Here is a 14001-nt window from a genome sequence, read left to right as displayed (position 1 = left end):
TGTGATGAAGAAGAAAGTGTCATTAAAGTAGTAGTTCCAGGTTGTGCTGGGTACCACTAATAAAAGCGTTTCTAGCGTTAGACGTACTTCTATCAATGTTTGCGTTTGGTTCTCCTCACTCTTTCAGACTACAGTATCTGACCAATTAGCACATCTACAAGCCATTCATAACCGCTTAGTAATACCATAGGTCACGAATTCTATTCGTAAACCACCCCACTTCTTTTTTTTCTTGGGACTTTCATCAAATTTTCTTCGAATCCATCTTTTTCTCTCCACGTTTTCGTTCTATGGTATTTTTAAAGGCAGCATACCATAAATCTGACGTGGTATGAATTTCTCATGGAATGCTTCCATACATGGGTCGTAGATTGAGGAAAACCACGTGGTCCTGCTCATGTTTCCGTGATCGTCATAAGGAATGGCATGGAAACATGGCACCTGCACTCGGAGCACGAAAAAGGTCACGGAGCACAACAGAGTAGCTGAGTCAGTCGGGACTCTAAGACCTAAGCAACAGTCTTATAGGATCCACGACATGTAGGTTGGAGCTACTAATTAGGAAGGAAGACAGAGCTGGAAATACTACTGATTTAACTTCACCAAATCTTCCGAACAAGGGAAAAATGCAGTTGTGGGGACCACTCAGTGGCGCCCTTACTTCTGATCCTCTAAGAGTAATGTTTAGGTCTTACGGCTTTGACTGATTTAGTTACTTACTTCCAGAAACAAGGCGCCACTGATTGGTCATCCGCAACTACGTTTTACTCTGAACAAGCTTACGAGAAATAACTAATCAAGTCATATCATGTGTTACTTCCAAAGAAAAAAAAAAAGGAACCGGAAATGAATTCCATGTCAGTCCACGATCACTAAGCATGCATGCAATAACTTTTCAATAACCGTTCACATTCATCTGCTTCGCGACTTTAGCTGGAATTCTGCAGCTGGGACAAAGTCGCTCTTTCCACTGCAATCCACGATCAGCGAGCCGACCGAATTCCTCCGTCAACTTCAATGCAAGTACCGGCCAAGTGGTAATCAGTAATCTGAGTGAAGTCACGAAGAGTCAGCAAGTTAGAGGCACCCATTAATCAAATGGAATGATTTAACGACGAGACGGTTAACGTGTTCTATGGACGTCTTTGCGCCCGTTGTGCTCCATTGCCTTTTGCGCGCTCTGAGTGCAGGAATAGTACTGGCACAGTCGAACTTTCCGCCACGATTCTCTTCAATTGGTCACTCCAGATACAGTTCGATTTGGGTGTCCTCGCTCGTTGTAGCGGCGCGTGTAACAGGGTAGCGCATTGAAATGCAAGCCGTCGTAAGAAACGGCGGCTTCTGAGCCATTTTTTACAGTGACTACAAAGAGATGAGCGAAACCACCGGTTTTCTGCAATCTACGACCCTGCATATCTCTGCATATATTCTTTCTATGGGGAATCCATACTGCGTCAGATTCGTGGTATGGTGACTTTAAGACATTATTTATGGATCTAGGAAGTAATGTTTGTCATTTGGTGTGTGCATGATCTAGAGGAAAGTGTCCTCACAGCACTGTGTGATATTTTCCCTTCATAGCTACATTATTCCGCGAAAACGAAAATTCCAACTCATTACATAGGCATTATTTAAAAAAAAGGGTTATTTTTATTTTTAAGGCATACTTCGGATGTGCGCATGATGGCGAAACGAAATGGTAATCTCACAATTCTTTTTCCATGAGACACGCTATTAGTAGATTCCATTGTGAAGTTATGATTGTAACTCTACCGTAATTGTACAATCTTTGGCTTTTCATGCCAAAGGGCGAGTTAAGTGTTATGAGCGATAAAGTAGGGCAAAAATAAAAAAATAGGGCTCTAGCATAAGTTAATCCATGTGAGATGCGCCAATGCATTCGACTTCAATTCAGAATCACTCGATGTTTGTGATTTCGTGCCTGGCCGATAAAATTTCTTGGTCAATCTGTGATCTATCAAGCTAGTGTTTATTTTCTCCCTAACAATACTAATACCAAATTACCGAACGAATGAAAGGTTTGGTTGGGCTAAGGCGGTTTGGGAACATCAACCGTGGAGACACAGCTCAACCTCCTACCAACTGCGTTACAACCGTCCAAGTGACTATAGATTCCCTGCTCAAAACAGCTTGAAATGAGGAAATTTACAGATATCTACTCTTTCATGGACACTCCTACGATTGGTACGACCTAGGAGCTTTTCAAAATCCCGAACATAATTATATCAACGTACTGTTCTCGATCCTATACACCCTAATTAAAGCCCACAAACTGAAATCATGACGCTGATGCATGAGTGCCTAAACTGCTCTATTTTTCGATGGTCGGGACAGTACTACCGACAATTTAGAGGCCTACCTATCGGTCAAAGACTGGCGCCCACCCTTTCAATTGTTTTCATGTCCAGGATAGAAAAGCCTATTAAATACCGCAAACCACTGCTATACTGTCGTTACATAGATGATTCCTACGTCGTCTGCCCAACACAGGTAGAATTAGACACGTGATTCAACCTTCTCAACCAGCATTGTCCGCACCTTAAGTTCACGAAGGAGAAGCGGTTAGAAAACTGGTTGGCTTTCTTAAATGTGCATATTTACACGCGGCATGGGATATGGGAGATTAAGTGGTGTCGAAAATCCAGTAGTAAAAACATATTAATTCACTATTTTTCACCGCATCCCAACAAAAAGAAAAAATATGGGTAAAATGTACAGGACGGCGGCAAGAGTGCGTTGCTATTACAAACGAGCTATCCCCATATCAAGACCTATGCGGGTTTTGATCTACGGGGCAGGCCGTGAGGTCCCCATAAAAAAACCTTTGTGGCTCGTAGCTGTGGTACGTGGTGGTATACTGCGTTACCAAGTCGAGCTAATGAGGTAAGCACTAGCCAATGTTTTGTTGTTTGAGTTTGCCTACCGTTTGGATTCCTTCTGTAGGTGATAAGGCGCTTGAGAATAAATCACTAATGGTTTTGATTTCTCCAGGCCCTGACGAAGACGAAAACGCGGAAACGTTAGCTATTAATAAATATCAATACCAAGCTTGGCCACAGCTCAAGCAAATCAATAAAAAAAAGCCACATATTCAACGTACTGTGTTTTTTTTATAAAATTATTACGCGAGCGCAGGTGTCATGTTTGTTTGTGTTTTTGGTGTAATTTCGGTACAATTACGTAAGTACAGTTGCATATACTCAAAACGAATGAAATTAAGCGCGGTGCAGTTACGTAAGCTGTTCCGCTCGAAGCAGCACTGAGGAAATTGCTATGGGAGTCGACGTGGGAGCATCGCGAACAGCAGTGGTGGATGGTACTAGCAAGAGTAGAATCGAGTCTTACGTCGATTCCAACTGCCATCTTCGTCGCGCCGCTTTGAAAGCAAGCGCTTGCGTAATTACACTGTGCTTCATGTTGTTTTGAAGGTATATGCAAATGTATTTACGTAATTGTGCCGTAATTCCTATTAAAAAAAACACAAGGAAATACCATTTTTAAGAACAATGATGGTGATTTTTTTGTTTTGTGCCGTTCCTTCAGAAAAAAAAGAGCAATATCTTGACAGATGAATATTTCAAGTGTCATTAGAACATGTCTCAGCTCATTTCATAAGAGTGATCCTCTTTCCTCTTTCACGTTTTGCGCCTATTCGTTTCTTACTCTTTTTTAACCACTTCTCAATTTCCTTTGTTCATATCTCAGCGCAAATCCATTCAGCTTGGATTCCGTTAAATTCTTTTCTAATTACTTTGCCTATACATTTCTTCCTGTCCTTAGAAATTGTTTAATTTTTACTGGATTCGAAAAAGACAATGTCTACATCATCTTCGTGGGAATGAGATTTGAGCCTTGCTGTCCCTCACTTCTTTCCTCAACGTTCTTCTAGCCTCTTGATCTCTTTGTACCTGTTTTATATTGTGTATAAATTGTTGCCATTCGTCCGCATTACCGTTGCATATGTGATACTTTTTCGTTAAAAATTCATATAATTTTAGATCCCATTTTAAAGAAATGCATTCCTCCGCAATCGTTATGGTAACAGCTTGGCTCGTCCTACAGACCAGCGCAGATAATATGTTCAATGTAAGTCTTGCACCTCATATTTCTCGTGTCCTTTAAAACAATTATGGTGACTACTTCTTGTGTCTTTCAAAATAATTATGGCAACAATGTATTTTCCATAATTTTTTCTTAACAATTAAATTAACCCCGAACGAGTACATTGTATCACTAAATTCCACGTTTCTCAGTACAGCTTAAATTACAGCTGACGTGAGGGGGTGGTACGGTTTCAAGACCCGCACCTATTAATGGGAATCTCTCGGTTAAAAATCTGTTGTGTTATTCAAACAAATCTGTGCTGGTATTTAAATAATAATTGAATAATAAATGAAAATAAATGAGAATGCAGTATGGCATTGAACAATCCTAATGGGGATGAGATTACGTGTTCAGCTTCAATTTTAGGACTAGGATTAGTCAGGTGAACGTTCATACCCTCCAGACAAGTCTGGTACCAATTTATCGATACCAAAGGGATGAAAATCATGGTTGCCACTAAGGCGTTTTCGAACCTCTGATCGATTGTGCAGACACTGCGGAACCTCTTACCAACTGCGCTACACCGCTCTTAGTTATAAAATTTATGTGACAGTTACTACTGAAATTTTCGACAAAGTCGGAGGTACCGACGAAAGAATACTAACAAAAAAATAATACTAATAAATAACAAATATTAGTAATAAATAATAATATTTTTGTCATGCACTAACTGTAATCCAACTGAATTGTTTCTTTATCACCACTGACAAATCTTCATTTCTTTTCTCTTTTCCTGCTAGCTCTTTGTTCAAGAAGTTCTTAGAATAATGAAAATGAGACTCAACCTCGTTCAGGAGTACTTCAAACGGGGAATGTATGAATGCGCTCTGGACTACCTCAACAACCTACAAGAAATCCATCGTTATGTTCAGGTATATCTTTTAGAAGAACTTTTAAACCGTTCCCATAATTTTTCTCCACACGGCACAACGCAAAAAATCACAGGCAAGCACACAACTCGGTCCGTTTGAGTTTTTGACATTGTTTTGAGAGCTCAACGCGGCAAAACTATAAAAGAAGCATAGATTTTGAATTTCAGAATATAAGTATTGTATGGTTTATTTTGGGTGGGCGTAGCACAGGAGGTAACTGTGGCCCCACGGTCGATGGTTTGAAACCCCCCTCCCCGGTGCCATTCTACCCTTTCATCTCTCCCGAAGCAATGATTTGGTACCAGACTTGTCTGCAAAATTAAAAACAATGCCTTTATCATCCCTTCGCCCACTCAAGTCATTGCATAGGCCATACGCGTGCCAGAACATCAACGATTATGGATTGCAGTGGAAAACGCATCGCATCCCAAGCGGATTGATACACAGGAGACTTTATAGTCCATTTTTTTATAATTTTGAAATAGTTCTTATATAATTTTATTTCCATATTTTATTTCATATTTTATTTTTCATACTTTATTTCTACAATTTATTTGATTAAAGTAGATAAAACATAAAGTGCCAGACGTTAATCAACCAACTTGGGATGCGCCATCACGTTCACATCAATTCAGAATTGCTTAAGGTAACTGGTGTGGAACGTGTAACTACGTTATACAATGACTTGGCTAGAAAATGGGTCAACTCAGTGTTTTCATGCCCTAAGGCTAGACTGTGGGCGGGTGTAGTGTGGCGGTTAGATGTTCCGCTTCCTGCACGATCGATCGGACGTTCGAATCTGTCCGTAGTGCTCACCAAACCTTTCATCCCTCCGGGGTCGATAAATTGGTCCCAGACTTGACCGGGAGTATAAAAACACTGACTGGACACGTCGGCTACCCCCGCAGGTCATTGTATGGGCCAGTTACACGTTCGTAAACTTCAAAAGATTCTAGATTGAAGTGAACGTTGGGCACATCCCAAGCGGATTTGATTAACGCCAGACACTTTATTTTTGTTATTATAAGGCAAGTCTGGTGCTAGTTTATCGACCCTGGAGGGATGAAAGGGTTGGTGAGCACTCGAACGGATTCGAACCTACAATCGATCCTGCCTCTTACCGACTATGCTACACCCGCCCCCCATTATTTTTATTTGATTGATTTATTTAACTGATTAATTAAGCTGACTTATTTTATTTTAGAATAAATAAGATTTTACGTTTACAAAAATGTGGAAGAATGCGAAATTTTCATTCAGAGGGCATCTACTAGACAACAGGAATGCCGCAAGAAAGCAGCTCTTACCGATAAGACCTTCCCAAAGACGAATATCGCACCACTTGACGAATTTATAGAGAGTATGCGACAAGAGGAAGAAGAGGAATCAAAATCAACACACAAAACACTAACGAAAACATTATGAACAAATAATTACGTGTATCTTCTTTTACTGGATTGATTTGTTTCCTTAATTTCTAAAATATGATTGTAAAATATGTTTCTTGAATGAAATAGATGTCTAAATAGGAATTACACGAACACTCATTCCTGATGCCAGCAGCATATCCCATTTTCAGTGTTGTTCAATATGTTTCAGCTTATTTTACTCCTGTTTTTTTTTGTTGTGTAACAGTTTCTAGTATGTAGATGAAGCAAGCATTATGTCTCTTTCTCAAAGCCTTTGTTTCTAGCCATCCTTTAGTCCCTGGATTAATATAATATGATCTCTGCTATTTGGTACGTGTGCAATGGAATGTATTAGTACCGGTTCCTGAATGAAACTTTTGTAAATATTATGCAACTGCTTAACAGATGGTCTTAATAGAGTTCATATACCTCCCTTAACTAGCGTCCTAAAATCCGTTTCCGAAAATCTGTCGAAGAACGTCAAAACTTTGGTAGTGGGCAGTATGAGTTTGTGAGAATACAAAGTGCATGCACCTGGTTTAAAACACCATTTTAGAATTTGTTTTGGTCAAATGCGTAGCTTAAAAACACGCGTGGTTTTGCCATCCTTCTTAGCTTTTCTTTTTTTTTTGTTCCACACCTCCACATTCCTGCCATTGACACTACTTGGGGCCGCATGTGACAGTCTGATTCCTACCAACTCTTGGTGGCCCTGCTTATGTTAAAAAAATCAGGCTTTTGAGGTACGCTTTGGGAACCCACGTATTGTCCATATACAAATGTGCTGTCCCTCAGCACGTCGCCAGAGTCCATAATGTGGAAGATCAACTGCCTCAGGGGCCATGGAGTTTTTGGTAACAACCACTCGTTTCGTCACGCCGAACTCCCGAACGCTGTCGAGTGATCTCCAACAAACCGCAGTGTCTACTATTCTACTATGTTTCTGTGTGCCGTTTACTGCGCTACAGAGATCGGCCTGTCATCAGTATCGGAGACTACGCTATTCACCGCAATGCTGATTAGAAGAAGACAGGTGGCTGCACGGAAGATAGGTCTATATCGTAAGTGCTAATGGACCTACAGAAACCGCTGAGGACAAGAATAAGGACTTCTTTTATGATGAACTCAGTGCGTTACGAAAATTCCTAGCTTGCAGGTGGCCATTATCGGAATCTATGCCAAGATGGGACTTGAACAGCAGTCCGATGTGCTGGAAAATTGTGCTGTCCAGCGACCTAACATCGCTCCCACGTTTAAAAGAAAACATTGACGCCATCACCTTACATGGCAAGGGTCAACCCTTTTGACGCACTGAGAGCACTGCAAGCGTCTCTCAAACTTCAGCTCTACTATGTTCTGATGAGGAACATTCCTCAGTCGGATGCCCGGAAATCTAGAGCTTTTTGGAATTTCGTATTCGACCTTGACCATAGGACAGTTCTTCTCAGCTTCAAGATGCAAAAGAAACCGAGGAGCTCCTCTTCAACAGAAAATCGACCTGGGGTGTCTGACAAACGAAGGTTGGAGAAAAAATTCTGTCAACTTGTGTCTTTTCATTTGCGAATACGAACTAGAAAGAGGTTCGAGAAGTGGATTCCTTCACAAAGTGCACTCAGGACGCTCCAAGGCAATAGCAAAAACAAAATCCAGATATAACTCTGTATATGTCGCTAGCACCACCAAAAAACACATAATTATACACACAGACTACGAACTAGTGAATTCCATAATCTTTGTCATCAACATTATCAAACGTACTAGTTATTCTCTTAGAAAAATGCGATGTCGGGTAATTAGATCGTAGTCATAGCTGTAAATTGGATAATTGAGCACATGCTTGCGCAAGGGCGAAAAAGGGTCGCAAGAGATTTTAAAATAGTATCGATCCGCTTGGGATGCCCCAGCGGATTTTTGCTGCAATTCGTTAATCGTTGAGGTTCTAAGAACTTGTAACTGACTTATACAACTACCTGCTAGGGCCAACATTGTATGAATCCAGTATCCAATGTATATTTGTATCTTTCCAGACAAGTTTCGCACCAATAAATAAATAAATAAGATATAACCCTTAATACGTCGTACAGCTGAATTGCTATTAGATAGTGAAACATGTTGAGGTGAAGATTCATGTTGTATTTCTATTCAAATACTTTATTATTGTATTCCTACTTTTTGCATAGTTTGTTGTATAACAACATCAATAACACTGTCAATGACGACTTCGATTTGTCTGGTATCCGTGGCGCAAGTCTCGTGAGTATAAATATTTCTTTTCGAATTCTTGTTCATTTGTTTAAATCTTCTCGTGATGTAATCGAGAGCAGGGCGATATTCTTGTGGACCTGAAAAAACTGGATACCTGAGCGAATCACAGAACCTTAGAATGTGAGCATTAATTTACTCAGATCAAAGACCACAAAGCCAAGCAATACCTTTATAATTCTTTAAAGCGCATGTAATATTGAATTTCTTGATTTTCTCCGCGAAGAGGTCGATTTTATTGAGGAATAGAATCATTGCTGTGTTAGAAAACCATTCATTGTTGCATATTTGCTCGAACAATGCAATTGAGTCCTTCATTCGGTTCTAAAGTAAGCGTACTTATGCAAATATGGTTCAAATACGGTGCGAATGTGAATGATAGTACTAATATTTTTAAATTCGCAATAAAACCTGATGATTACCTTCGAGTTGTCTTCAGCTAGAACCTGATTGTACTCAGAGAGCGACGTTATGAATAATACGGCATGGACATCATCGAAGACATGAATCCATTTTCGTCGTTGTGCCTTTTGTCCTCCTACATCAAAAACTCTGAAAAATACGTTCTTAGTTCGAGGGCCGATGTAGCGCTGTAGGCTGTGATCGCATACTCGATTGTTCGAAACCTCTCTAGTGCCCGCCAACCCTTTCTTCTCTTCGATTGATAAACTGGTGCCAGACATGTTTGGGAGGATAAAAACACTTAGCACATCGTGGTCTGATCTTCAAATAATGGAGACTTTATCAAATGTATGCGTCGAGAGTGTTCTGCGCGCTTGGAGAACGACTTCAAAGGTTCAAAGGTGAGCTGAATAGGAGGATAAAAGAGGAGTAGATTACGTTCGCACTAGTCATGAAAGCTACATACGAATTGGTAAATAGAAACATTCCCAATCGTCTATTAAACTAGACTTTTATTTCAACGCTTCACAGGGCAACAACGGCATGAGCGACACTGTTCCAACCTTTAAAAACCTATTTTTGCTCACATGCACAAGGATGAGGACAAAGTTTGATTAGCACACTTAGTATAAATTCCTAGTCAAAACAATGTTGTGCTTCATGGCTCCCCGAATTATGCACTAGGCGTCAAGGAAACGTGGACCGGATACGTTGAAGGAGAAGTTAACATAACTATGGTATAAGAATGCGAATGTGGAATCCTACCAATTCAAAAACCTTCGAGGAAATTACCTACACTCTGCGTCCCGTATATCTGAACTAGTAAGCGCAGTGCACTTTCAACTGAAGCAGAGCATAAGGCGGAAAAGCTTAGTGTAGTGCCTGAGTCTACCAATCGACGCAACAACGAGCATGTCGCCGCGGGTGTCATTCTAGTGCAGTTCTCTCAAGGCAAGTCAGCGCTCCGAGTTCCAACTCTATCTCGTCATCTCTTCCATGCAACCCCGAATTTCAATTGCATCTCGCATTTGATTTTAGTTTCGTAATGAATCTGAATTGTTTTTTTCTCTGTGGTTTCTAAGTCGACCACCCGAACAATGGTTGGTCAAGCGGCTGAGGAAGGACATTCTCCACACAATATATCCATCTGGGAGCTCTTGGCCAAATGAGGCCGCATGTGGGGGATAGCGGGGCCGCTATGCTCTTGAAAGACGAGTTACGCGTCTGTTTGAATCAGTAGGGGCAAGACTGCCATTCGGTCGCTTACTCCATCGCGAGCTTCTCTGGATCGGCGCAGTCGTGCCCGCTGCTCCTCCTTGGAGCAGACCTGAGGCACGATATTATGTGTAGAGCAGGTGAAGGGGGTATGCTATGGCCGACGCAAGGCTGAACATGTGAATCTAAGTACACAAACAAAGCAAAAGCTTACTTAAATGTGAAATTTTTGATGTAGAAGGTAAACTGGTACACTCCTGATGTAGAAACTCGACTTTTTAGAATATCTTCAAGTGATGGGAGGTAGTCTTTTTCTCGTATCCTTGAGAGCTCTTGGAGGAAGCTGAAAAATTATCCGTAAGTTTGTTGCCGGCATGAAAAATGATTCTTTGCAGCAAATCATTTCTCAAGACTTGTTATCTTCACAAAAACATCAAAGAGAAGAAGCAGTGAGCTTTAAAACGGATGTATTCATTTAGGTTAGAGAAGAAATCTATGAATTATTAAATAAAACACGAAGAGTTGGATAGGTTTTTAGTATCCTTTACAGGTATTTTTGATTTATAAAATTTTATTTTATACTTTGTTCTTGATCTTCTGATTCAAGGCTTGCGCTTTATCTCCTTTACTAAAAAGCTAGTAAGCTTAGCGGACTATTTCGTATTTATCCTTTTTTTCAAGGAATCATACCTCACACACAGTTTTCATTTTAGAAAATCTCCAATATTCAGAATTACTCACTATATTGAGCTCTCTTCAATACCTAATTCAGATCCATGCTTCAACACTTCCTGTACAGATGAATCCTCGAGGAGCCTGAAAATGCAAAATTTCCCTAGGGCTTTTCTTTATTTTTCTGATATCAGCATGAAAAGTTCCGAAGGTTACGTGTTGCCGACTTTAACCTCTATTTATTTACTATCAATAACAATCAGGGAACAAATGCAGCAGTTCCAACACCAGAAGGATGCACAATGTTGTTTAAAGTGGTAACTGGAGTAGGACAAGGGGCAGTGGAAGCACCGTCAATGACAATCATTCCAGTGCGCCTTAACGTAACACCCTAACAGTAGGTCAGTGTTCTGCAGGTGTCAAGCGAACAGCATCATGACGGTCCTTGACCGATCTTAAGTATGCTGACGATATTGCGATATTCGCAGAAAGCAGCACAAAACTCCAACATGTTATCGACCTCGTCTTGATCCTAGCTTCAGCTTATGCTACTGCTTCAGCCTTCTCCCTGAACAGTACAAGCAAATGTGGGTTCTCTCGAAACCTTCAAGGTGAATCAGCGTAGACGGGCAGCCATAAATGAGTTCTGCTACATGGGCTGTATGCTGAAGAGCAACGGGAGCTGTAAGACTGATGTAAGGCGCTAAAGTCTCCTCTGCATTTAACTGCTTTGCGAAGTGTTTGTGGTCGAGTCATTTCGATTGCGAAGTCATACTGCGAGTCTGCCTATCCGCAAGTGCCCTATCGTGATATGCGATCGGAGACTAGGGTGGCACCATCTACAGTGATGGTGAATATCGCATACATGGAAAGGAAGCTGCTTAGATGGCTGTCTGGCTACTTTTTGCCTATGGTATACCACAATGGAAATCTTCATGCGGAAATCGATGTGTTGTGTAGGCGGATGACAATTGGATAGGTACCAAAATTTTGCACCGCCGTCGAAGGTGGCTAGAGAAAATCGTGTTCGCTTCCTTGCTCAAACATTACGGAGACAAGTAAATCGAGTTGTACAACGAGTTCTGAGGAGTTTGTCGGGTCCAGGCCGGGAAAGGCTGCCTGGTTGAAAAAGGTCTGAACTGAAGTGGAAAAAGAGGACTTGAGGAGATCAGTTCAATTGAGATGTAAGATTTCACAGGATATTCAGTAGCGGCAAATGGACTGATTCCGTGCAAGATCTCGCAAACAACGAGAAGGTTGGTTAGAGCCATATCGAAGGACAGCAAGTCTCGGTAAAAATGCGGATGATCGCTTCAGAGGATAATATCAGCTTTGCTTGATAAGTCAGGCAAGTAAGTCATCAAAAATAATAGTAACCTTTAATTATTCCTCAAGTTCTGTGTATTTCTGGAGTTTCTCTGGAAAATATATTTTGGCAATTAAGACGAAAAAGTGTTCATTTACCTACTAATAGCATCCGCCACCACTTCAGTAAGTTCAGCAGCGTCACTGCTTCTCACTTCTTCATAATACTTGGTGATTTTCTTCGAAAACTCCTTAAAATTGCAGGAAAAATAGATATTTAAAAGTTTGGCATCATGAATTTGAAAAAATAGCAAGCAAACCTCTGAGTTTTCATTTTTATACGTGAGCGATAACAAGGACAATCCTTTTATAACTTCTATCATTCCAGAAATAAGATTTAGATACACTATATATTTTCGTTGTCGTTTTTCGTCGTCAGTGAACCCTTGATCGTGTATAATTCTGGACAGCATGTTTTTTACAATACTTATATCTTCGTATAGCTGATAGAAAATGAAAACTACCTCATTTGCTTCAAAGTAGTGCTCTTTCCAGAATCACCTGGTCCTAAATAACCCTTTAATTGTTTTCCATCAAAAATCTAAGCTCTCAAAGTTATTGCCTCTTTGTAACACTTTTTGAAAAGAAAAATCGAAAGATGCATTCATACTATAGATGTCGTACCTAACAAGAGTAGTTTCAATACTTTTTTCTTTCTTTCAGCCAATATAGCTTTTTCTATCGATCGATTAATCTCGTCTTGTTGAGCCTGTAATAGATCGAAGGTCAGTTTTGTGGTTTACACACCACATTAAGCGTCCAATCCCTAACATTCCTCACAAACGTATAATGACTTTTGTGAGGGAATGTTATAGGATATTTTTTGACTCACACGTGTCGTTTTTCCCGCAGTTACAGAATTCGAAATTGAACAACTGTTGCCCATCTGCAGACATAGAATTAAACCTTGCGCTCCGGTTTAAAACTGAAATTAGTTAAATGGAGTGAGCGAAGACGTCAGATGCCAATGCACGCGTCGGAATAGCGGCATACTACAGATTTACTACAGAAAATTGACGAGGTAATCTATAAAATGTAATTGAGCAATAAGGCAATAGTAACAGCGATACCAAACAATGTTAAGAAGCGAAAACATTAAAAACGAGAAATTATTAATTGAATAAAACTGTTAAAGCTTGAATTTTAACGTTACAAACCAGAAAAGTACTAAAAAAAATATAAAATAGAACTAAAAAACCTACTAAAAGTGAAAAAGTAGCCTGTGAGCGACGAAAACCATTGAGAGGGTGAAATCAACTGCTGAATAATATCATAAAGTTAAAAACCGGAAAAAAAGTATTGAAACTGAATAAAACCAAGGTCAATATGAAACGAAATGAGAGAGTATGAGTTCGAAGTGAAATTTCTTCTTCTTCTATCAAACGAAAACTGTTCTCTGAATTTGCTGTCTTATAAATCGTCGTGGATCTCGTGATCTAAGCCCAGAAGACATTTTCAATGTCCGATGTTGTTTATATTTGAGGTGAGCAAAAAATCACTTTGTGATTGTCTAACTTCGAAATAATATTGATTGCAACCATCATTTGAACTTCAGGTGCTCATTTTGAGAGTAGAATCCTTGTAATCCGTATTATACAATATCATATTGTATTTAAGTTATTACATCTGACCTAAAAACACATTTATTGTTGCGTTCATAAAATTTTGTTGATTTTTAT

General features: G+C 40.0%; 2 protein-coding genes across 3 annotated transcripts; one reads left to right on the top strand and one right to left on the bottom strand.

Annotated features, from left to right (window-relative positions):
- Positions 1-2794: 2794 nt before the first annotated feature.
- RB195_013274 (uncharacterized protein) lies at positions 2795-6422 on the top strand (the record flags this gene model as incomplete). 2 transcript variants are annotated; one of them, XM_064203009.1, is made up of 4 exons in its annotated part: positions 2795-2904; positions 4020-4107; positions 4920-4997; positions 6258-6422. In XM_064203009.1, 4 exons carry the CDS (start codon positions 2795-2797, stop codon positions 6420-6422), a joined length of 441 nt encoding a protein of 146 aa, XP_064058890.1. The 2 variants fall into 2 exon arrangements, with proteins under 2 accessions (XP_064058890.1, XP_013308058.1); XM_013452604.1 differs by lacking the exon at positions 2795-2904 and having other exon boundaries at positions 4036-4107.
- A 2138-nt stretch (positions 6423-8560) lies between these two features.
- Positions 8561-13208, bottom strand: RB195_013273 (uncharacterized protein; the record flags this gene model as incomplete). The annotated part of the gene is made up of 10 exons (XM_064203008.1): positions 8561-8748; positions 8839-8992; positions 9091-9220; positions 10500-10628; positions 11027-11101; positions 12422-12513; positions 12583-12724; positions 12787-12829; positions 12947-13031; positions 13155-13208. The coding sequence occupies 10 exons, from the start codon at positions 13206-13208 to the stop codon at positions 8561-8563; spliced, it is 1092 nt and encodes a 363-aa protein (XP_064058889.1).
- Between the last annotated feature and the right edge of the window lie 793 nt (positions 13209-14001).

Source organism: Necator americanus, chromosome V, assembly GCF_031761385.1.
Source record: "Necator americanus strain Aroian chromosome V, whole genome shotgun sequence".
Taxonomy (NCBI): domain Eukaryota; kingdom Metazoa; phylum Nematoda; class Chromadorea; order Rhabditida; family Ancylostomatidae; genus Necator; species Necator americanus.
This window is presented reverse-complemented; position numbering and strand designations above follow the sequence as displayed.